Source organism: Physeter macrocephalus, chromosome 11, assembly GCF_002837175.3.
Source record: "Physeter macrocephalus isolate SW-GA chromosome 11, ASM283717v5, whole genome shotgun sequence".
In the NCBI taxonomy this organism is placed as follows: Eukaryota; Metazoa; Chordata; class Mammalia; order Artiodactyla; family Physeteridae; genus Physeter; species Physeter macrocephalus.
The window spans coordinates 16,360,233-16,384,526 of NC_041224.1; the positions used below are offsets into that span (position 1 = coordinate 16,360,233).

At 45.7% G+C, this 24,294-nt stretch overlaps 1 protein-coding gene across 30 annotated transcripts in view; it reads right to left on the reverse strand.

The window, feature by feature from the left end:
- The window catches only part of KIAA1217 (KIAA1217 ortholog), a 329,171-nt gene that overhangs the window by 19,942 nt on the left and 284,935 nt on the right, over positions 1–24,294 (reverse strand). For 26 of the 30 annotated variants that reach the window (XM_007100793.3, XM_007100792.3, XM_055087778.1 and 23 more), the window contains 7 exons: positions 13,128–13,303; positions 9,444–9,574; positions 8,759–8,906; positions 5,884–6,313; positions 3,252–3,435; positions 1,242–1,405; positions 310–471 (listed from right to left, as the gene is read on the reverse strand). In XM_007100793.3, the coding sequence (XP_007100855.2) occupies positions 310–471; positions 1,242–1,405; positions 3,252–3,435; positions 5,884–6,313; positions 8,759–8,906; positions 9,444–9,574; positions 13,128–13,303 (1,395 nt within the window). The remainder of the gene's footprint in view (positions 1–309; positions 472–1,241; positions 1,406–3,251; positions 3,436–5,883; positions 6,314–8,758; positions 8,907–9,443; positions 9,575–13,127; positions 13,304–24,294) is intronic. The other 4 variants (XM_007100791.3, XM_055087787.1, XM_055087771.1 and 1 more) reach the window with 2 other exon arrangements.

Genomic DNA, 24,294 nt, shown 5'->3' on the forward strand with positions numbered 1-24,294 from the left:
GAAAGGCAATCAGAAAGGAAAGGCAATCCTAGCAGCCAGAGCTAGGAAAGCTTGGAATTGATTTTTTGGTATAAACTTTCTGAGTTGTTTTGTGCAATGGTCATTCCTTACACATGTCTTAAAGGTGCCTGAAAGCCTAGTTCAGTGCCACCTTGGAAAAGTGGAGGCCAAGGCCAGAGATGCAGCTTACATGGCCCAGGGCCATGGGGCTCTTCCCCAGCCCTGTCTAGCTAATGAATTGGTGACAGACGCAGCCAGAGTCCCAGATGGGAAGGGCAGGTAGCCACGTCAGTTACCTCATCCACATACCTGGAGTTCTGCCATGATTTTGTCTCCTTCTTCTTCCTCCTCATCCTTTGAGGAGGAAGTAGTGACAGGTGGTGGTGATGGGGCCCAGGCTGAAGCGGGCTCCTCTGCTGGACACTTTGTGGCTCTAGCCTGCAGGCTTGGTCCAGCATCTTCACTGCTTGCCTGAGAAAGATTCAAACCACAGATACTGGCTTAACACCCCCAGGTGCTGGCAAAAGAGGGACAGATCGCAAAAGAACACACGTTCTCTCACTGCCTGGTGCACTGGCTTCCTAGTTCTTCAAATGGAGCTGAAAGGCTGCTTTGTCTACTTGCATTTAGTTTGGGTTTTTCTTTGCCCAAGCAAGGTGTCATTTTGGCAAACGGATTGAAGAATTATAATAAGATTGTAACTTAACTTCAGTGCCTTTAAGACAGGCCCTCCTTGTAAGTTGTATTTTACATTTAACATACATGACAAAACTTGCCAGGTTAAGTGGAAGTTAAAGCTCTCTGCACTTCTTTCTGAAGACTCCCACAACTGTGTTAGCTAATCTCAGTTACCTTTGTAAGATGATCTTTCTTTTGCTTGCCCCTCGGGCCCCCGTTTTCAATCTTACGTGCTTTGCATCTCAGCTACAAGTCAAGTAAGGGTAAAACTCCTCGTGCTGAGTCTAGTCCTAGAGCACTGGCTGACGTTTTCCCATCTGTGCAATTTTGTGCAATGGTCATTCCTTACACGTCTTAAAGGTGCCTGAGAGCCTAGTTCAGTGTCACCTTGCAAGAACACAGTGCACCCTAGTTCAGTGGCACTGCCTTGGAGACCTAGTTTATTCTCTACTTCTCTTCTCTGCCTCACTACTTTTTATGTTCTAAATGAGAGCAGAGAAGACTTTGTCTAAGGGCAGCATCTGAACCCAGAGACCAGTTTACCAGGGCTTCACCCATCAGACCTTTGTGCTGGCATTCTCCTTCCTGCTGGTGTAGACCACATCGCCGGACCTCGTGGTGGTGAGCCCTGATCCTGGCAGGTAGCTCCTCCGTGGAGGTGGGGGAGGACGAGGCGGGGACTTAGCCCCCAGCTTGTCCAAGTCCTGTTCTGAATTTGGAGAGTCTTCTGGAAAACAGTGTGTCATTGCAAAATCATCTTTCGAGATAACATCCAGAAAGTCCAATGTATTTCTAGAAACTCGATGCAACCTGACTTAAAAATTTCTCTATTCTCTCCATAGCGCAACAACTGAAAATACAGGCCCTGAAGCCTGACTGGCTCGAAGTCCCAGAAAGGCCCTGCACGAGTTAATTAACCTCTCTCTGCCTCAGTTTTCCCATCTGTTAAACGGGTATTCTAATAATATCATCTCCACCAGGGTGCTGTGAAGATCAAATGGGCTTGATATACATAAAGCATTTAGAAGAGTGCTTGGCTTATAGTAAATGCTATGCAAGTATTACCTATTATTATTAAACAAATCTCTTGTTACCCCAAAAAGTGGAGTGTTACTTGGAGAGATGAAGGGTCAGAGCTCCCTGCATGGCTTCCAGAGCCTTCACCCCTGAGTCTGGAAAGCAGTGTTGGCGGGAAGCATTCACGTAGAGGAGGTTAGAGTAGAATCTGGCCCAGGAAGAGCCAGAGGCAGATGGGGGTCAGAGGACAAAGTCAGGGAGAAAGTGGATCTTTATGGTCAAGGTTATGTGGTTAGAAAAGGTTCTCCGCTAAGAAAAGGAGGCAGCAAATGCAGAAATGAGAGAATTATAAATCAGTATTGACACCAAAGGCTGGGAGATGAGATGAAGCTGTCTGCTGAGCTTTCCCCAGAAAAATGCCCCGAAAAAGGCATTTCTTTTTCAAAACGCAAAGAGCGTCACTCCTGCCCTTTACCAACACTCCACCCAAGAGCTCACAAAGGTGGTAAAACCAGCAATTCGGGATCAGAGCTTCCAGCTGGCCTTTGTCCCAACTCTGGGGACACACAGGCCTGCCTGGCCTCCCAGGAGTGTGTGTGTCTTTTCTGAGCAACTGAAACAGAGTTGTTTAGAGGAGGTGTTTGAGGACTTCCTACTGAAAGCTGTAACGAAGATTTGGCTAAGTCATCAGGGTGACAAGCCAGTGATTATTTGTAGCGGGCGGCTCCTGTCTTATGCAGAGGGTGCCAGGTTACAGGGCACCAGCACCTCTGGGACATGTGTCTTGTCCGAGGCCAGCAGCTTGGCCTCGGGATGGCTGCCTCTGGGGACGGGCACAGGCTGATGGGCCCTAGAGGTGGGCTCTGGTCTCCCTCTCGTGTGTAATGACGAAGGTTCCCTCTTTGACCAACTTGAGATACACTGGGCTGCAAGTAAAATAATGTCTGTCCGTAATTTTAAGATGAGAATAAGGCACATGGTTTGCAACTGGTTGAAGATTTAGCAGGTTGAGTTTTTTAACAGCTTTTTTATATTATTATTGACACGCTGATGCTTAATTTCCATAGTTTTGGTTGGTTAAATATACCATCTAATAATTTTGATTTAAAAAATGCGATTTCTCCTTGTGATCTAATATATCCCTCTGGGAGCTCATAAAAGCTGACGTTTTCTAAGAAAACCTCTCAATTTAAACGCAGGTCTCATATTCTCCCAGCTGGTGCTGTGAAGGGTCATAAATTTGTAGGAAAGGCAGAAGCTGGGGAGCTACAACATTTTTCCTTAGTGAGCATTGTTCTAGATTCCTAACGCAGAACACAGTTTCCCTACTATGTTTATAACTAAAAAGTAGTAGTCAAGAAAACAACAACAACAAAAACTAGTAGGGAGGCTCTAGGGACACCTGGGGCTTGTTTTTTCCATTTCATTCTTTTTCTTTTAATTTATAAGGTTTTCAGGAAGTGAGAGATTGGTCCCACTGGCCAGCATGTGCCTATGTGGGTGGCACCACACTGACCCGAGGGCGAGCAGCCCACAAAGCTCTGGTCGCGCCTCACCTGAAGGCTCTAGCTTGTCCACTGGAGCATCGCCCTTTGGCTGTGGGCCCGAGGCTGGCGGCATCTCCAGGTTTGGAATTGACTTCATAATATTGGCCTGGGCTTCTTCTAGGAGCTTCTCAAACTCTTTTCCGTTATAGTGGTCCAGATTTTGCCGTTTCTCTTCCCATTTCCTTTCTGCCTTCTGAAGGACAACAGCAAGTAAAGAAAGTTTTGAGATTTCATGTCGGGGTGGGAGGAAGTATAACACAGTTAAAGTGTTGGTAAAGTGATGCTCTGGTTTCTGTGTCCAGGGACACTTCTGCACATCAGACAAACCTGACCCTTGTGCTGCCTGCTACATGTTTTAAACAGGCTGCCGCTGAAGCCCAAGTGGTATTCCTTCACAGAGACGCAAGCTCAGAAACCCAATCATTCATTCATTCAATTATTACTGAGCACTTACTACATACTCTGCCAACACTCATGGCAGGGACACAGGGACATAGGCACTCAAAGGCATGTATCCCATAACTAAGGTTTTGTTTTTCTACACCGAGTTTTCGTTGTAGAGGAGATGTTCAAAGAAACAGAAACAAACACCAAAACACTCACTAATCCTATGTCTTAGTTCCACTGCTGTCAAAGAATTGCTATATGATCTTCTGGGTCACATTCTCCTGTTTACAAAACGAGGGGCTATTGAGATGATCTCTAAGCTCCATCAGGTTCTACAGGAGGGAGAAATATATAAAATGCATTTTTAAATACCCGTACATTTTTTCAAAGAGCATTTTCCTGTCATTTTGAGATGCCGCGTTAATCATTCCAGGAGGACAGAGTGGAAATAAGCACCAGGATTAGTGGAACCCCATAATGTCAGAATTGGAGAAGACCCAGGAGATCACAGAATCAATATATTTTACACACGAGAACACACGGGCCTGGTGAGACGAAGGATCTGCCCAAGATTCACTCTCTCTGAGTAACAGCGACCACTGTCACCAACCTTATCCTCCTCTATTTTTCCTTCGTAGCATTTATTATCACCAGAGCCTGGGCTTGGTCCCTTCTGTTCACTGCCAACCCCAGAGCCTATGAAGGCCTGGCACATACTAGGACTCAGTAACATCTTTTGAGTGAATGAAGCTCCGTAGAGGAGCTGTCAGGAAGACTCAGGCCTCCTTATTGTGGATCAGAGCAGTTCAGAGATGACTTGTAAGTGTGCCGTCAAAACTTACTTGAAATACACACGTAACAATGGTAACTATGCCTAGTGGGTTCTCAACAGACATTTTTAAATAAAAGAATCATCCTTCTGACATCCTTTAAGTGTAGAGATGTTTGAAGTGGCAGATCCACTAATTTTCAGGAGGAAATGTGTTTTTGGTCCCCTCCCTGACTCTGATAGGCAGAATCATCATCAGCCAATCACATTCCACCCCATCTTATGCATTTTGTAAGCAGCTAACTTGGATTAGGGGGCACAGCCACTGACTCTGGAGCAGAGGGGAGCTACCTAGTGTTCAGAGGCCTGGTGGCCATGACTGCGGTCTTAGTGGTTTTAAGAGGTCACATCTCCTCCTGAAACCAGAGTTATCCACCACTGACTTGCAAGAGAGGCGGGAGTGCCTATAGGACCAGGCGGCTAAGGACCCAGTAATGAGCGGAGGGAACACTTTAGGGAAGAGGAAGGAGAGAGCCAGGGAAACACAATGTGCTCCTTGAGCACCTACACCAGCTCTTGATGAAAAGACTATTTAAGAACACAGCAAGTTTTCTCTCTATAGTGTGTGACATTCTTTCTCCCTCCTTCTGAGACTTCTGTAACAACTTCCCATCCTGCACCCTTAATTCGAGACCCACTACCTTAATCTAGTCTGCATATTGTTTCCAGATTAATTTTCTGAAGATGCCATTTCTTATCACTGGTCCAAGCTACAGCATTTCTCTGATACCCAGGAAATGAACCTTGGCCGGCCCCACGGGAATGGTGAGTAAGCTGCCCCAAACCAGCTTCTAGACTGTTCTGCCAGCCTTATCTCCTCTTTCTTGTTCCACTTAAACTGGTATATCCGAGGGTCCAGCCTTTGCCCCAGGATCCCTCTATCCTAGAATGTTCTTACCGCCCTCTGCTTACCCAGATTCTACTTCATTTTCAAGGTCACTGGCAAACCCTCCCCAGCTCACACTGGCTCGGGAGGGCTGACTGTCACCCTTCTTCCCGCCAGCATGGTCACTGATGTCCGCAATGGTGGGAGTCTTTCCACCACAGAAACTGGCAGATACTACAAATCAGGCTTCTCCCATCAGAAGGCCGGTTGTTAAACACTTAACAGCACACCACTGCCTCACCTTCCTACAGGTTGGGTGCCTGACCCTTGTCTGAAATCTGATGGCCTCTCTCTCTCTCTCAATCTGGCCGTTGAAACCCATTTACAGTTTAAAAAAATCGATACGTATATAAAAGTTATATATATTTTTGATAATAATATAAAATTACATATATTTTTGATAAAATATATGTTCGATAAAAATATATCTTTGATACATATACGCATTATCTCCACAACCAGACTGTACACTCTTGGAAGGAAAGGACCACATCCTTTCCTCCTTTACAGAATTACGAAAAATGGAAATAGGACTCTACCTCGATAGACACCGCCCTGTTCTTGGCACTCACACTGTGGATTTCGTCCATGAACAGGCTCTGCACGGAGGAACCATTCCCGGGCATCTGCGGGGACTGCAGAGCTGAGGTCACCTCCTGTGTGACAGCGGGAGGGCTGGCCGGGTGAGGCCCGGGCCCCCCTGGCAAGTGCTGGGCAGGGTTCAGCAGCGCAGAGGAGAGCTGGGACGGCTGGATGACCACAGGAGAGCTCTGTGCGTGGTGAACTGTCAAGGGCACCACTTCCGACTTCACGTCGCCGGGGACGCCCGCACCGGGGAGGGGCTGGCCCGAGGCGCGGGGAGCCTCCTCCTGGGCCTTCGGGACTTCTGCGGCCGTGGGCTTTTCCATCACGACATACTGTGCGGCCTGGGCTGCATCTGTGCCTTTCAAGAGCCCGTCAGTGACATGCCTGGGAGAAACCACGCACAGCAGCATGAACTGGTGAACTAGGTAACGTGCGTTTTAGTTGTATGGTATGCTTGAGTGCCGTGTCATCCCAAAGCCAGGCAAGGTTGTGTTGCAAAATTAAGATTGATTCTAAAACCCAGAGTAGCAGCTTAAGAGTTGAGGGTTCCCATAGCAACCCAATTGCCTCCTAGTTATCTCTGGCAGCTTCTTTCCTACTTTTTCCCTCAGGACATGGTCGATCTTTCCCTTTCCACGTGCACTGTTGTGTCTAGACTGACGCAATCCTGTCACCGTTTGGGGGGTGGTGACATCAAGTGGACACACGATTCTAACAATAACTCCTGCACCCGATCCGGGCAGCTCTCATAGATGCTCGGTTTTAACCCAAAGCTTCCTAAACCCTCCATTCTCTCCTCCTTTCACTGCTACACATCTTGGGAGGGTGGTTTATATGCCAGTTCCTTTTGCTTTGCTCTTCCTACAGCTCAGCCTGGTGCCATCTGGCTGCCCCACCTGGACTTGACCAGCCTTTCTGCAACATCAAGAGTGACTTCGAATCTAACCGCTGGGTTAGTCCTCCTCCTCTGCTTTGGGGGCGGGGTCAGACAGGCTTGTGTTTGAGCATCAGTTCTACCATGTTCTAGCTCTGTAATGCCGGGAACTTCACCTTTGTGAGCCTCAGATACTTCTCTGGAGATTATAATAATGATGGTGGCGATGCTGGTGACAGTGCTGTCCAATGCCTTCCTCAGGGCTGGGCGCTACGATCAATCAATGTAGTTACATGGAAGACTTTGTCACACATGGTGCTCCACCCATAATTTTTAATTAGTCCCTCATTCCCTTCTTAGCAAAATGCTCTTTTTTTTTTGATTCGAAAGACATTGCTTTCTACGACTCTCCTCTTCTATTCACGTCTTTGTTTCTTTTGCTCTTTACCTACCCCGTCCCTTCAATCCCCAATCCCTAAGGGTCCCTTTCCTCCTCATTCTATCATAGTCATCGCTTCCATTTTCAGTAATCATCTTCATGAAGGCGACTTCCATCTCTAAATCTCTCCTCCCTCCGAGTTAGGCAGGGACTCCCTTAACTCTGCCTCTTGAACTTCGGTCCACATTCTAAATGCCTCATGGGCAGCTCTGTTTTGCTATCCTTTCAGCATCTTCCCAAGCCGCTAAGTTGCTCTGAACTGTGACTGTCACCCGCTCTGTCTTCTCTATCAATCAGGCACCAGGACATGTGCCTGTCCTTGGGGTCGTGCATATTCCCACCTTCCTTCTTGCGTCTTCCACAGTGCTGAGTGTACAGTATGTCATACAGGAAAGATACCAAGAAAAGATTAATAGGTCTGTGATGGGCAGCTAATATTTCTTCTATTATTTTTATTGTTAAAGTTAACTGTCTTTATCTATCAATCATTCCCACCACTGAGCATTTATGGGACAAAAAGTCCTATAACATTCAAGACACACAATCCCATCTTTTTTTTAGATGGAGATAAGACAAATACTGAGCTTCAACTGTGCTGGCGCTAAAATCTTTTAAAAATTGTTTTTCAGGGAAGAGGAGGGAGGGTGGGCAATGTTACCAGCCAGCCTGCTCCCTCTTTAAACACTTAATAAGGATGGTTTGTTTTAGACTTTGTGGGTGGGTTACCACATTTAGGTAAGAGCTTAATTAAGAATTCTTTGAACATATTTTTATCCTACTGGAAGAAAAAGTTCACTCTGGCAATTTAAAATGAGTGAACCTATGAGAAAATGCAATTCAGGTACAAATTCTTCCTGTACCCAGGCAGACGAGGTCTCTGCAGGAAGAGGTCGTCGTTGTTTTAATTCAGATTATTTTTGGCATCCAGGAACTCACCTAGGTGATTATAGAGCACTCTGTAGTGTTTGTTAGCATCTCAAAAGAGGTTCTTTGTGAGGTCACTGTTACTAGAAAAATCTCACTTGCTCCTAATGGCTAATAATTCATCTAAAAGTCAACTGCACATTTAACATATTTCTCCTACAAACCTGATCAAAAGATTATAGTGATTGATTAAAGATTATTAGTGATTAAAATTCTCCCAAGAATTTATATGTTACTTCTGCTTGTGACCTGCTCTCAAATCTGGTCCAAGATCTAAAGGGTAACATTTCTGTAATTTCCAAGTTCTACTTAAAGAAAAGGAAAATTCAGGACTGCCACTTTGGGGAAGTGGTTCATGTGTGGTCGTCGTGTCTATCTCCCACGTGGGAAAGGGAGTTTTGTAAGGGCGGGGGTCCTGTTTGGCTTATTGTTATATCCTTGACACCTAACACCACGAGGGCTGGAGCCGACAGAACGTCCAAATACGGCCGGCTGCCTGGCTGTGAGATCAGAACCAACAAGAAGTCTGGCGTCAAACTATCCGTTCTCCCGCCAGCCCCGCCCCCCGCGAGCCCCAGGAAGCCCCGGTCACCTGCGCAGCGTGGTCAGGGCGTCGGTCATGCCGCGCACCCTCTGCAGGAGACTGTCCAGCCTGTGCGGCTCCTCCTTCAGAAACCGCACGGCCTCCACTTCTATGCGCAGGATGGCTCGCATCTTGTTTTGTAAGGTTGGAAATTCTCCTGCGGGCCAAGAGCAGCTGGTGAGTGTAGGAAAAAGCCAGAGCGGCAAGCCGCCTGTCCCGAGCCCCAACTCTGGACAGGGTTGAGAAGCGTGGGGTTCACCCACCACAGGGCAGCTCACGTGCCTTGAGGCCGGGCTGGGCTCCGCGTGACCTGGGCCAAGGCAGAGCCCCCAGGCCGCATTTCCTGCCTGTATGTCTGGGATAAGCTCACGCGGCCCTTGGGTTGTGTTTAATGAATTTGGTACAGGTGCCTGGTGCGCTGAAAGAGCCCAGAGAAGAGAGATGGTTCTTAAGAGTCATTCAGTCCTAAAGATTACAGCCACCACTGAAATATCAGCTCCCAGAAGGCAGGGATGCTCGCGTGTTTCGTTCAGTGACATATCCCAAGTGCCCAGAACAGTGCCTGGCACACGGAGGTGTTGGATGAGTAGCTGCCCATGTGCGCGAATGAATCCTTCACTGTCTGATGGATTTGCAAACACCCCAGGAAACAGGCTTCAGACTCCCCCCGCCCCCCACCAAGGAGGACACTCACCTTTCAGGGAAGCTACTGCCTCTCCCACCTGGTGCAGGAGGAAAGCCCCGTCTTCCACGTCCTTGAGAGGAACCACGCGGCTGGCCAAGGCGGAGCCCTTCTTTAAACCTTCAACGAAGTCTTCCAGGTCACTGGGGGGAGCGCGAACCACAGATGGCGTGAACGCTGGGGCCTTCAATAAGGACAGTGCAGGGGCAGAGGGACCCCTGAGCCTCCCCTCCTGTACCGCGTCCTGGCCGCTGCCCCCACGCCCACGGAGGCGATGGAAGCAGCCGGTACAGGAGTAGCTTGGTCTGGCTTAAGAGATTCTGCTGAGGTATGAGGCAGGTGCGAGGCCGTTTTCCCGGGGCTGTCCCCGGGGAGGCCCAGGTTGGCCGCCTGGCTGACCAAGGACCCACTCGTCGCTGACGCCGACTAAGGGAGGGGGTGTGCGCTCGGCGATGTGACAGAGGAGAGGGAGGGAGGGAGTGGAAGGGGGAGCCCGATGGCTTTCGATCAGCCTTCTCCACCTTGGCACGTGGCCTTCGGGGTCAGGTGATTCTTTTCTGTGGGTGTGGGGGGCCTGTCCTGGGCACCGTAGGATGTTTAGCAGCGCCCCTGGCCTCGACACACTAGATGCCAGGAGCAGCAACCATATGCCGACAAATTGGACAGCCTAGAAGAGGTGGACAAACTCTTACAAAGGTGCAACCTTCCGAGACTGAACCAGGAAGAAACAGAAAATATGAACAGACCGATCACAAGCGCTGAAATTGAATCCGTGATTAAAAAACTTCCAACAAACGAAAGTCCGGGACCAGACGGCCTCACAGGCGAATTCCAACAAACATTTAGAGAAGAGTTAACACCTATCCTTCTGAAACTATTCCCAAAAATTGCAGAGGAAGGAACACTCCCAGACTCATTCTATGAGGCCACCATCACCCTGATACCAAAACCAGGCAAAGATACCACAAAAAAGAAAATTACAGCACTGATGAACATAGACGTAAAAATCCTCAGCAAAATACTAGCAAACCGAATCCAACAGCACATTAAAAGGATCATACACCATGACCAAGTGGAATGCATCCCAGGGATGCAAAGATTCTTCAATATCCACACATCAATCAGTGTGATACACCACATTAACCAATTGAAGAATAAGAACATGATCATCTCAATACATGTGGAAAAAGCTTTCGACAAAATTCAACACCCATTGATGATAGATGCCTCAACACCCATTGATGATAGATGCCAGTAGCAACCTCCCCTACTTGTGACAAACAAGAATGTCTAGAGGCACTGTTAAATGTCCTGAGGGGAGGGGAAGAACTTGCCCCTGACCGAGAACCTCTGGTTTATACCAATTGTCCTGTCAATAAGGATTGAGTGTCCTCTCCAGGCTACAAAGAGAAGAAGTGATCACAGATCTGATTTCTGGGGTGTGTGTGCACACACTTACACATACCTCTTAGGGTACTGCCAGTTCCAATAGAACTAAATTGAGGTCTCCTACTTCAACAGACAAACACACCAATAATAACATCCTGTCGCCTCGGCCCATTAATAACCCCACCCTAGATGGGGTGCATCCTTGCATTTTGCCTGTAAATCCAACAATAGAAAAACCCCTCTTAAAGAAACAGGAAAAGAGCTTTGAAGAACCGCTAGAGTTGAAGAACCACTAGGTGGCAGCAAGCGAACATCTATTCCACTGCCAGAGCCTTGAGTGTCCTCGGGCAGGCAGCAGGTTGAGAAAAGTACAAACTTCCAGTTATAAGATAAATAAGTACTCGGGGGTGTAATGTACAACACGATCAATATAATTAGCACTGCTGTAGGTTATATATGAAAGCTGTTAAGAGCGGAAATCCTGAGGTCTTATCAGAAGGAAAAAGTCCTTTTTCTATTCTTTAATTTTGTATCTTCATGAGATGATGGATGTTCACTAAACTTACTGTGGCCATAGTTTCAAGATGTGTGTAAGTCAAAGCATCACGCTGTACTTAAACTCTTACAGTGATGTATGACAATTACATCTCAATTAAGCTGGAAGGAAAAATAATTTAATTGGCAATTCTATAATAAAAGTATTAAAAGGCTATGTTTTTTTAAAAGAACTTTTCAAGAAGAACCTTGAGATGTAGTTGTAGACAATCGGGCTCTCCCAGAAATGCTGCAGCCAAATAACAGCCTTTTTCCCTCATGGTGGGTGATTAACTGTCTATAAAGGCATGAACTAAATAAGAATTTAGAGGCTACTCTTGAGATGACGCACAGTCGTCCAATTTTCTTCTTCAGGAAAATAATAAGTAAGTCAAACGGATTTCTTCCTCTAGCCTGCTACTGAGAGCGGTATTCTAATTATAATCAGGCACATTGGGTTGGCATCTGAGGTGACACAGGCTACAGCTCAAATATCAAATAGGTGAGAGAGCATAGTACTCTCCATCATGCGGCAGGCTTCTGGTGATTCTGGTCATGAAAAGAATTTGGAAGCTGCTCCTTTACAGTCCCATTTTGGGAGGTTTAAGCTTTCCAAGAAACAACAGAATTACCTATATACAATGGCATACTCCTCAGCCATACAAAAGAATGAAAATTTTGCCATTTGCAGCAAGATGGATGGATGTGGAGGGCATTATGCTAAGTGAAACGAGTCAGAGAAAGACAAGTACTGTATGATATCACTTATAGGTGGAATCTAAAAAATACAACTAACTAGTGAATGTAGCAGAAAAGAAACAGATTCACAGATACAGAGAACAAACTCGTGGTTACCAGTGAGGGGGGGGAGGGGGGAATGTAAGGGTTGGGGAGTGGGAGGTACAAAACCAGTGGGTGAAAGATAGGGTACAAGGATGTATTGCACAACATGGGGAATAAAGCCAATATTTTGTAATGACTATAAATGGAGTATAACCTTTAAAAATTGTATAAAACATTTAAAAAATAATTTTTTAAAAAAAGGCTTCATGAAACTCAAAAGAAAAAATTACCAACACTAGAAGAACCCACGCAAATGATTATTCATTATACTAAAAGGTGAAATTGTTCTATGATAAATCTTCGTCGCATAACAAAACCTACATTAGCATAAAAGACGGGCCTGCCCCAGTGACTGGGGCGTAATAAAACTCTGCTCATTTCAATAGTGGGACTTGATAGATGCTTTCAATAAGAACCTCACGGAAGATGGGTAACATTCAAGGAAGCATCTTTCATTCTGGATCAGACATACTTGACATTTAAATTCTTCTTTTGTGATTTTAACTACCGTTGAATAATAGGATAATTTTGGCGCTGTGTTATTTTGGCTATTAGTTTTAATTTATTGCGATTAAATGCAGACTTCCCATTTATCACTGGATTGTGCCACTGGCTCCTTTTAATTTTGTGCGTTGCCAAGCCCTACAGAACAGTGTGAGGCTCCGGCTTCAAAGAGACTAGCTCAGACTCCTGAGGACTGTTGAATTTCCGGGGCCTGGACGGAGGGGCACTGGCTAGGTGCCCATGGATACCCAGAACCAGCAGAACTCTAACTGTACACAGTGGGTGCTCAAACTCTAACTGTTACACAGTAGGTGCTCAATAAAGAAAGAGGCTGAGAACACCGTCTAGGAAGGGCCTCCTCCTTGGCAGAGACAGGCTTGCCTTCCAGGTTGGACAGCTAAGCACGCAACAAGGGGCCGCACTCACCACAACCTCCGGGCGACCTTTTCCTCTTCGTGCAGATATTTCTGCCTCTCCTGCTCCACCAGGACCCGCTGCCGCTGCACAGGGTCCTCCAGTCTCTTCAACGTTCCAATCACTTTGCTGCTGATTTCCTGCTCAGCCTTCCTCACCATCGCCCTCAGCAGCTCCTGGTTCTGCAGCTGTTGGACAAAAGAAACCACCCTCCGTTGGCTCTGAGGGCTGACGCGGGGGTGCCGGAGCTGCCTGACAGGCTCCAGGCGCCGGGTTTGGATAAACAGCTCCGCAGCAGAATCTCTCTTTATTTCAGTGAGAGAGGGAAGGGAGCACAGACCATATATACTATTGCGGCTTCAGCCAACGTCTGAGTTTTAGCAGCCAACTGACAACCAGACTTCCACGTCCCTGTCTGCAAAAAAAAAAAATAGGGTCCTTTCTATACGCTGGTAGTGCATCCTGGCAATGGGTGTAAAGTCTCATTGACATGTTTTCCTAGGGAGAGCCAAGAGTACCAGCTCTGGAGCCAAGCTGACTTTGGATCAAACCCTAAACCCTCTCCCGGATTCACTGTGAGACTCTGGGCACATTCCTTATCTCTAAGGATGGGGATTCACTTCCTTTGCCAGGGCTATTCTGAAAATTAAATGAGATACTGTTTGGTACAGAAAGGTACTCAGCAAAAGTTGACTGGAGTGTGGACTATTTCAGCGTATCAGTTAAAAGAGAATCTGTGTCCCTCTTGTTAATGGGTCCATGGACCAAATGCCCTGTAATCACGGACCATCAAAACACAGTACTTGAGGATGTGGCAGGGGGAAGGACTGGGAGCTTGGGATTAGTAGGTGTAAAGTATTCAATATTATATATAGGATGGATCAACAAGGTCCTACTGTACAGCACAGGGAACTACATTCAATATCCTGTGATAAACCAATAATGGAAAAGAATATATTAAAGAAAAGAATGTGTGTGTGTGTGTATAACTGAGTCGCTTTGCTGTACAGCAGAGACGGGCACAGCACTGTAAATCAACTCTACTTCAATAAAAAAAATAAAACAAAAAACTCCCAAAACACAGAACTTGATGTTGACGGTGGCAGTGATAATTTCCAGACGAGCCCAAGGCACTTGGCAATTAACTAATTTCCCTGGATTATACGCTTGCTTGCATACATGAGACCACAATTTCCATAGAATTTTCCATGTAGTTTCCAGAGCACTCTTGTTTCTCACCCCAGAGTATGGGATGTGTGAGTTTGAATCCAGGCTTCAGATCCAGGCTTTGAATCTAGCCAAACACTTGAGTACTGTTTCCAACAAGGCGTTAAGTGCTTTCCTGGGGCTGGACAATTTTCTGACAGCACATACATCAAGTGAGTTCATTCAATCAGCCTCAAAGCCAGTAATTATATTATACCTATTATATTATCTAAAGTTCCCCTGAAATTCCAATAAGCTGTTATTGTTTTCTTCGTTTTCTGGTTTCGTGCACTGTGTATCACCTCACAGGAATAACGATGCCTCTGACAACTGTCCATCAGCTGTGCAAACAGAGCAGAATTACCATCTGACCGGGTTACCTACCACCCGCTTGAAACCTCATCATGGCTTCCATTTTCTCTAAATGAAAATAAAACGTTTCAACGTGAACCAGTCAAGCAAAACCACCATCATGTTCGAACATCAACATGGCACCACGATCAACTGGCCATCCAGAGAGAGGCTGCCCGGGTTCATTTCCGAGTTTTCCCACTTAGTGGGAAATTAGTGCGGTTATGTTACGGTAAGTCCCCTACACACAAATCTTCAAGTTGTGAACTTTCAAAGATGCGGACGTGCCCCTGTATGCCAACTGTTGTACGGGACTACTATACTTTTCAAGGTACTGTACTGTAAGATTAAAAATGTTTTATTTTTTGTGTGTTTTTTATGTATTATTTGTGTGAAATGTATTATAAACCTATTGCAGTACAGCATTATATCGCCGATTGTGTTAGCTGGGTACCTAGGCTAACTTTCTTGGACTTACAAATTGGACTTACGAACGCACTCTTGGAACGAAATGCGTTCGTATGTAGGGGACTTACTGTATTAATCTCCCTGTGTCTCTCCAAAACAAAAAAAGGGATAGTTATAGTTCATATCTCACAGACTGGTAATGGAGCTTCGAGAGGCAATAAAGCGCTTGCAGTCATGCCTGGCACAAACCGAGCTCTCGGTACACATGATCTGTTGTCATCAGGGGGCATCCCCCTGGGGGCGGGACCTGCTGGTCTGTCTGGGAGGGAACCAAATAAAAATGTGCTACCCTTGGGTTACCTCCTCTGTACGACTCATGATCGTGGTCTCACACTGTTCTTGCTAATAACATCTTTCTATTAAGGTCTTAAAAACAGTCAGTCCACTGCTGACAGGCAACACGTTTGGAGACGACGCACAGACGGCGACTTCCCCCCATGCTCTCTGCAGCTACAGCCCTGCCCACAAGGTGTGGGGCAGGCTGGCACTCTCCCACATCGCCAGCCTCCTTGCACTGTGTGCAGCTGGCACTCTCTCTGCTCTGGCCACAGGACCATCCTTTCAGTTCTTCTGATTGCCCAACCTCCTTTCTGCCACAGGGACTTTGCACGTGCTACTCCCTTTACCTGGTTAATTTCTGCTCTCTACAGTCTCCGGAACACAAGTGCCCGGCACATGGCAGGCATTCAATAAGTATTTGTTGAATGCGTGAATTGAGTTATTTAAGCAATAATGTTGGTCATAACAGACAACGGAGTATCCAAAATTCTTTCCCGGATGGTAGAAATGTGGGGTGACCCATGGGCTCAGCTATGCTTTGAGCTCAGTGCTGATGCCCTGACTTGCTCTGACTGCAGTTGTTAAATACACACAGTAACATCAGCTGTTATCAAAATGGTACGCTCAAGTTCAACGCCATGTGTCAGATCCCACAGACCTATTTCCTTTGGGGGTTGAGGGTGAATGATAATGGATACGTAAGAAGACAATTAAATGTGTCCAAAAATGACTGATGCCGAGGTCCGTCCCTGAGAGATTCTAACTGGTCTGAGATGCAGCCTTGGCGCTGAGAATTTTTTAAACCCCTTAGATGATTCGGATGTGCCACCAAGGGTGAGCACTGTGGTCTAAGACAAGGGCTCAGGAATGGACAGAGGACGCCACTGTGCCATGCGCTGTGTGGCACGGCCCTCTGTACCTAACCCTCCTGCCCAAGTCTCACAGACAAGCTCCAGTGAAGTTATGGTCCAATCAGCAGTGGATATTGACAGTGGCTATGAAGCCAGAAATTATTGCTAGAATATTTCAAATTCTTAAAATTGAAATTTGAAAGATGGGAGAAGTGAGGCCCTGAGAAGTTAGGATACTTGTTAAGAGTCGCTCAGCAGTTGCAGGGGGGCAGAATCAGCATGAGAACTGGGTCTTTCAAATTCAACCCAGTAATTTTCCAATCACCGTCTGCTAGACAGAGTACTACATAGCAGTGTCTGCTTTATTCCCAGCCACAAGCAGTTTCTGGCACACAGTAGGTACCCAACACATATTTGAGGTATGAATGACAATACAGTTGACCCTTGAACAACGCAGGGGTGGGGTGCCTACCCTCCACGCAATCAACAATCCGGGTATAACTTTATAGCCCACCCTCCATAGTCACGGTTCTGCATCCGCAGGTTCAATCAACTGCGGATCATATGTATAACGTTTCTGAGATGCCTACAGCCATATCAGAAGAACACAACTGCATGTAATATTCAAATTATTCAACTGGTAATAGGGTCAGATCACACTCAAATTATTCCACTCAAAGCGGAGGCAAGGAGAGGCTTGCCTCGAGTGCCAGGCTGTATGATCTTCCTTCCCAGAAAGAGGGGCTTCTTGGAGCCAGCTAGAGAGAGACTAAACAGGGAATTCCCATAGCACACTGGCTGGCACATGGGCAACAATGAGTTAATCAGGAAGGAATAAAGACGTACACAGGTTCTCTTTCCACTGTCCCCTGGTCCCCTGCCCTCCCTGCCTGGAGTCCTTACCACTGTCTCTAGGACTTCCAGCATGTGTAAAAAGCAGTGCCGAAGGCAGGAAGTGTGCCAACATCTCTCACTAAATGCTTCGAATAAACTAGTCACCAGCACTTTAAAACATGACATTTAGTTTCGCTTAGCAGGGATTCTAAATTCCAATTAATTTAAAAAAACTCTATTTAAGGTATAGTTTACAAACTAGAAAATATACCCATTTTAAGTGCACAGGTCAATGAGTTAAGACAAATGTACACACTGATGGAAGCACCACTAAAAAGGGAGACAACATTTGTTCTCACCCTACAAAATTCCTTCATGACACTCTGCACGCAATCTCCTAACCCCCAGCTCAAGGAAACCACCGATATGCGTTTTGTCCCTCTAGATTAGTTTTTCCTGTTCTAGAATGTCATACAAATGGAATTGTACACTATGAAATTTTTTGTGTCTGGCTTCTTTCCTTCAGGGTATTGTTTTTGAGATCCAGCCATGCTGTTGAGAGTTTTAGTAGTTCATTATTTTTCATGCTGAGTGGCATTCTATTGTATGGATTTAGTACGTTGCATTGTACTAACATTTTAATGTTTTTACGTATTGACTTGATTCTGGTGATCTTGTTTATATTCACTTATTTCTGAAAGCACCTTTTTTTAAAATTTATTTTTGGCTGCGTTGGGTCTTCGTTGCCGCACGTGGGCTTTCTCTAGTTGCGGCGAGCAGGGGCTACTCTTCATTGCTGTGCAGTGTGGGCTTCTCACTGCGGTGGCTTCTCTTGTTGTGGAGCTCGGGCTCTAGGCGCGCGGGCTTCAGTAGTTGTGGCACGTGGGCTCAGTAGTTGTGGCTCACAAGCTCTAGAGCACAGGCTCAGTAACTGTGGCACACGGGCTTAGTTGCTCCGTGGCATGTGGGATCTTCCCGGACCAGGGCTCAAACCCGTGTCCTCTGCATTGGCAGGCAGATTCTTAACCACTGCACCACCAGGGAAGCCCCTGGAAGCATCTTTTTTGATTTGATATTACACAATCATGATTGTGATTTGCGAGTAATGCCAATTATAGTTTTAACTTTCCCATCCACGTGCCTTTTTTTTCTTTTTCCAGCCCTACTGCACTTGCTAGGATATTCAGTACAGAGTTAAATAGAAGTGAGAGGAGGCTTCTTTGGCCTTGGTCCCGATTTTATGGAGAATGTGATAGTGTTTCACCACTAACTATAATGTTTTCTGTAGGATTTTCAGACATCCTTTATCAGGTTAAGAAAGTTTCCTTCTACTCCAAGAGCGCTGAGTGCTTTTATCATCAGTATTGAATTTTGTCACATGTTTTTTCCTGCACTTACTGAAATGATATGATTGTCTTCTTTATTCTGCTAAAAGGTCAAATACATTGACTCTTTTTTTTTCATATTAAAACAATCTTGGACTCCTGGGATAAAATCCAGGATAATGTATTATCCTTTTTATATATTGCTGGATTCAATTGCTCATATTTTGTTAAGGATTTGTTACATATATTTTCATGAGGCATATTGGTCTGTGGTTTTCTTTTCTTATAATATCTTTGACTGGTTTTGCTCTTAGTGTAATTTTGCCTTCGTAAAATGAGTTGGGAAGTGTCCTCTATTTTCTGAAGGAGTTTTTTACTTTCAGTACTTTAAAGATGTGATTCCATTGTTTTTTGACTTAACTTTTGTCTCTGAGAAGTCAGTGTTCTTATTTATGTTTCCCTGTATGTAATGTGTCCTCCACCTGCCCCTGGCTGCTTTTAAGATTTATCTCTTTATTCTTGGTTTTTAGCAATTTGCTTTTGCTTTTGGTGTGGTTACCTGTGTGCTTATCCTTTTAGGAGCTTATTAAGTTTTTTGGTCTGTAGGTTTACAGCTTTCATCAAATTTGGAAAAATTTCAGCCATTGTTTCTTCTAGTAACTTTCTCTTCCCCCTTGACCACTTAATATTGTCCCAAGAACCATTAAGTTTCAGTTCATTTTCTTCAGACTTTTTCTTCTCTATCCTTCAGTTTGGACATTTCCATTGCTATCTTTTCAAGCTGACTGATATTTCGTTTCAGCAGTGATTAACCTTCTATTAAGTCTGTTGAGATGTTGTGTTTTTCAGCTCTTGAAAGTTTTACTTAGAGTTTTAAAATATCTTCCATTTTTTTCGGTCTCACTGCGTTCATGTTTTTCTTTGAATCCTTGAGAATAATTATCATAGCTGTTTTAAAGTCCTTGCTGATGACTTCATTATCCCTGTCATTTCTGATTGGTTCCCACTGACTGATTTTTCTTAAGCTTATGGGTCGCATTTCTCAACATCATCACCTGTCTAGTAACTTTTGATTGAATGCTGGACATGGAGTTCCGGATTTTGTTGTTTTCCTTTACAGATGTTAGACTTCCTTTGGCAGACAGTTTAGTTCCTTGTGGACCATTTTTGTTCTTTAGAAGCTTGTGTTTAAGCTTTGTCAGGGTGAATCTAGGGTAGCCTTTACTCTAGGGCTAGTTTAGTCTTAAGACTGAAGCCTGGCCTTTCTCTGATTGCTACTGAATGCCCCAGGTGATTAATAAAACCTCTTGTGCCTGCTGGTTAAGACATAAACATCTCCCTGTGTGAGCTCTGGGAAGTTTCTGACGTACAGCCTCCCACTTTGTGTCTGGCTTCGTGGTCTTTCACAATCCACATGCCTGGATTACTAGTAGGCAACAGATCCACAGATTTACATAATTCTTTCTCCACAGACCTTCCTTTTATTTGGTACTTCGCTCCACAACTTCTAGCTGCTTCAGCTCTTTACCCTCAACTCAGTTGGATGGTCAGTTCTCTGTCTGGGTTATCCCTCTCTGCGTCACAATCTAAAACGTGTCCCCAGACAGAAAGCTGAGGAAGTTACAGGTTTCACCTCCTTTCCTTCCATTCTCCTAAGGATCACACTCCTGTGTTGTCTGTTGTCCAATGTCGGAATAGAGTTGTTGCACACATTTATTTATTTTTCAGCGTTCTAAGTGTCAACAGTAGGAAGGCCAGTACAGTTGTAGTTATCCCTTCATCTCTGGAAACTTCAGTTTATTCTGTGCCTTGAGGTTTTTATAAAAACACTCAGACAGAAGTAACGCTCTTCGCTATTAAAAATTTAAGTGGACCAAATAAGTTATCCGTATCATCAGCTTCACTGAGAAGCTAGGAAACTGCCTAAACCTAATTCCACCCACCTCAAAATGGACATGTACCTCACATACTCATCTTGATTTCTCCGGTAAAATTTAAGACCGTCAGTCTCGCCGACAGTGTAGTTTAATTGAACTGATTTTGCTGTCCAGCAGTGACAGTAAACAGTGGCTGTACAACAGATCAGGAAGTTTCATAATAGCCAGACCCCAGAATGACGCGTGACCACCCAGGTTAGCTCCCCGGGCTGCAGGGAACCAGGTACAGGATGCCTTGTCACAAGCACATGTTATCTGGGAGATGTTGCCCCATCTTAGACAGCCTCTGTGTGCAGGTCTATCTAGGGCTTGATATATCGTATGGCAGCCCGATTGTCAACTCCTGTGCTAGTTCCATTTATTATTTCTGCCTGGTGGGGAGAAATAGGCCTGCTCGGCATGGGCCAACCTCTCGAGTGCTTTTCTCAGGGACACACATTCCCATGACCGTTATTTTGAATGTCAGAAGATAAATGAGACTCTGGCACGTTTTTATGAGGCACTATCTTATAAAAAGACACCTTAAGATAACTGTGCTAAATTATATCATTTCAAATACAATGGCTCTGTGTCCTGCTATGTTTCTTTTTTATGTTGGTGTTTTACCTCTTCCCTCTCTTGGGAACACACTGTAAATTCTCAGTAGTCTTAAAAATGGAACACTAAGTTCAGAATAATCTAATTTTTAGTTTATCGGGAAGCACAAGGAAGAGATAAGGGACAAAGAAAAAAATTGTGGGAACTGGAGAAGTAGGCCAAGTCTCATCTGCTCCCCCCAAGGAACTTGAACCCGCTCTTCCAGAAACTTCTCTCTCCCCTCAAGCCCACAAAGAAGGGCAGAACTGCAGCCACTTCTGTGGATACTGGATGACCTTAGTAAAACCCAAGTATTGTGGCATGTTGGAAAAAAGATGTAGCTCATCGCTTTTTTTTTTTCTAAATCATACCAGAAAAGGTAATAGACAAAGATAACCAACTTTTGAAGGGCACATTTATTAGGTGGCAGACCTTCCCGTCTCTTTTTCTATTGCTGCCAGCTAACTGCAGGTGTGGGAGTGGGACCATCACAATATAAAAGTTCCATATAGCTCTTACCATTTATGACTAAGCGGAGAATACGTCTGATTAGCCACTGGGAATGAGGCGCATTGTTTGGAATCAGGGCTTTGAAGTCACCGGGTGTGTTTTTCATGCTTACAGGATGTTTCTGTTTCACCCCTTGTGATTGCTGGCTGAGATCTCAATTTCCAAAAGGCATCTCAATGGACTGAGAGTTCATAATATCTGAGAGCAGTAGTTCTCACCCTGGAACGTGCTAGAACCACCCGTGCTTGGCCTTTGATCCATACCAATGAAGTCAGACTCTGGCAGGGGTGTTTGGGTATCAATATTTCTGTGAAAGGCCTAGGGTGAGCCTAATGGGCAGCCAGGATTAAGAACCGTTCTCTGAGACTGGTAATTCACGCGAGACTGGTGAGCAGAAAGACAGGAGCAAAGTTTTCATGTTGTTTTTGATCATTTTCTCAGGCTCCTTCACCTCCCTCAACATTCTTTTTGCCCTGTTTAAATCTATACGCCCCACAGTGCCTGCATCAGATTTCTGCTTTGGAGAATAATCCATCAATTCTGCAAATGAAATGCTCAAATAGACTATGCTTGACAGTCTAGGATTTTCCCATTGATTTAATTATCTAATTACTGGAGCCGGCTGCCAAGCACAAACAGATTTCATTCGTTTTTACTATTTTATAACACAGTTCAAAGAACATTTGAATTTCTAATTCAATTTTTGTTCTTTTGAGGCTGTTCTGGAGTTTCGGAGCTCTCTAACGACAGCTCCATTATTGGGCTTATAATCATTTTGGGGGGGGGGTGCACTTTACTTTTGGTGTATAATACATGTGCTGAGGGGGGACTGGTGCTGAGATAGCTTAATTATTCTAAACTGGTTTTGTCTCAAATAGACTCCCCTTAAAGCTGATGGGGGCACGGAGGATGCAAAGACCGAGGCAGAAATAAGAGCATCCAGGTTAGGAAACAAAGTGCTTCTCTTTCCCCACGTGCCTGTGCTTTAGAACTGTACCAACGTCTCGGCTCAAGAGCACACCTGCTCTGTGTTCTTTACCCAGAAAGCCGGGGAAGCTGGGGCAATAAAGAAAACTGCGTGGTTAAGACAGTGTCCCGGACTTGACTACAGAACCTCTTTGTTTGAGAAGCTGTGATTTTGCAACTGAGCCTCCCCAGTTCATGGGTTACAAGGAGCGGCAAGTGGTGGGAGACCCCTCCCTCGTGGCCAGAGGACCAAACACTGCCGGCCACCAGCAGGGTGATGCTGCAGCCTCACACATCACGGCCTAGGTATCAAATTCGCCACACTTCAGGGCAATTCCACCTCTGCCCCAAACCAGCAAATGCTCACTTTTGAAAGCAGTGGGAACCACCATACACACGACGACGCATTTAGGAATTTTTTTCTTGTGAGGGTCCAACTAGGAGTGCACAATTTCCAAATGACCGGCAGGTGGCACTAAAAGGCAGATGCAGCGCAAGATGGGGGCTTAACCTCCGTAAACCCCAGATAAGAACCTGGGAGCCCACAGACCGTCTCTGGCCTGCACATGTGTCATCTGGCCTGCAGAGTACGAAACGATTGATTTGTCAATTACCTTCCAACATTTTTAGAATGAGTACAGGTATTTCATATAAAACCTCCAGATTCTCTTGAAATACTGAAACATCTAGAAACAATGGACTCTCATTCTACCAGGTCAAGAGCTGCCTGGAGCTGAGTGGCGACCGTCCTTTAGAGGGGCCAACTTGTCACTGTCCCTCGGCCACTCACTTAAGCTACCGCCAGACACTGTGGGCACTGGATTTTGGCACCCTGCACACACCCTCAGCCCAACCTGTACACTTCATTTCACTGCAAAGTGTCTTTAAAATCACAAAGCAAGGAGGAGCGAACGCAGAGGGTGGGGAACTTCCCCGGTGACACGATTCAGAAGAGGATTTAAGTGAATTTGCATGGGCTGTCCAGGAGTCTGGGACGTCGCCTGAGAGGCAGAGTAGCCTCTGGAGACCTGAAGGTGAGCAGCCCGGTCGGTGATGGGACCTCAAGGCCGGCTCTCAAGCTCCCTTCCCCTTCTGTTTGTTCTCCAGTAGGTAGAGGGCAAGGGGAACTAAATCATCTGCTAAGCTTTAATCAGGCCGTGGAAGATGCAGGACTCATGCATCGGCGAGCTGAAGGGAGACAGCAGCTGTGCTTTGAAGCCCTTTCCTTACTGGACTCACCAGCACAGGAGCCTGCACCCCACTGAGGGCACCACAGCTCTGGGGCTGCTCCTGGCTGCGTGTGCCTTTTACTAGCGTTTGGACCATAAGCTTCTCGAAGTCCAGGAGGATGCCTGGGTCTAGTCTAAGCCAGCACGACGTCCACATTCCTCAGCCTGCCACCAAGGGCAGAGAGGTGTGAGACTGATCCGTGGAGCAGACAGATGATCTCATAAAGACACACCCTCCCGGTTCCTCATCACCCTGCCTCGTCAGATTTATGGCATTTGTTCACCAAGACTCGTGACACGAAGGGTCACTTTTCCCTGCCCTTTGATTCCCGTGTAGTTCATGTATTCCTAACCATGGGAACGAGTAGGGAAAATACTGTGGCGCGCACACTATCCAAATAAAAGGCAGATGTTTTTCTCAAGTCATCCACGATGGCTCCTCTTCCTCAAGAATTCACCCTCTGGTCCGAACTCCTGTTTCTAAATACATCATAGCTCCTTGCAAAAAACCTGAGCTGCCTGCAGCACCTTTGCACACGCTCAGTGGCGAAGAGCAAAGAGCCAAACACTGCGAAGCAGGAAGTCATAACTGCCTGTTAGAATGCTCCACGGGCTCCTCTGCTTTCAGCTCTCCTCCAAAAAACAGA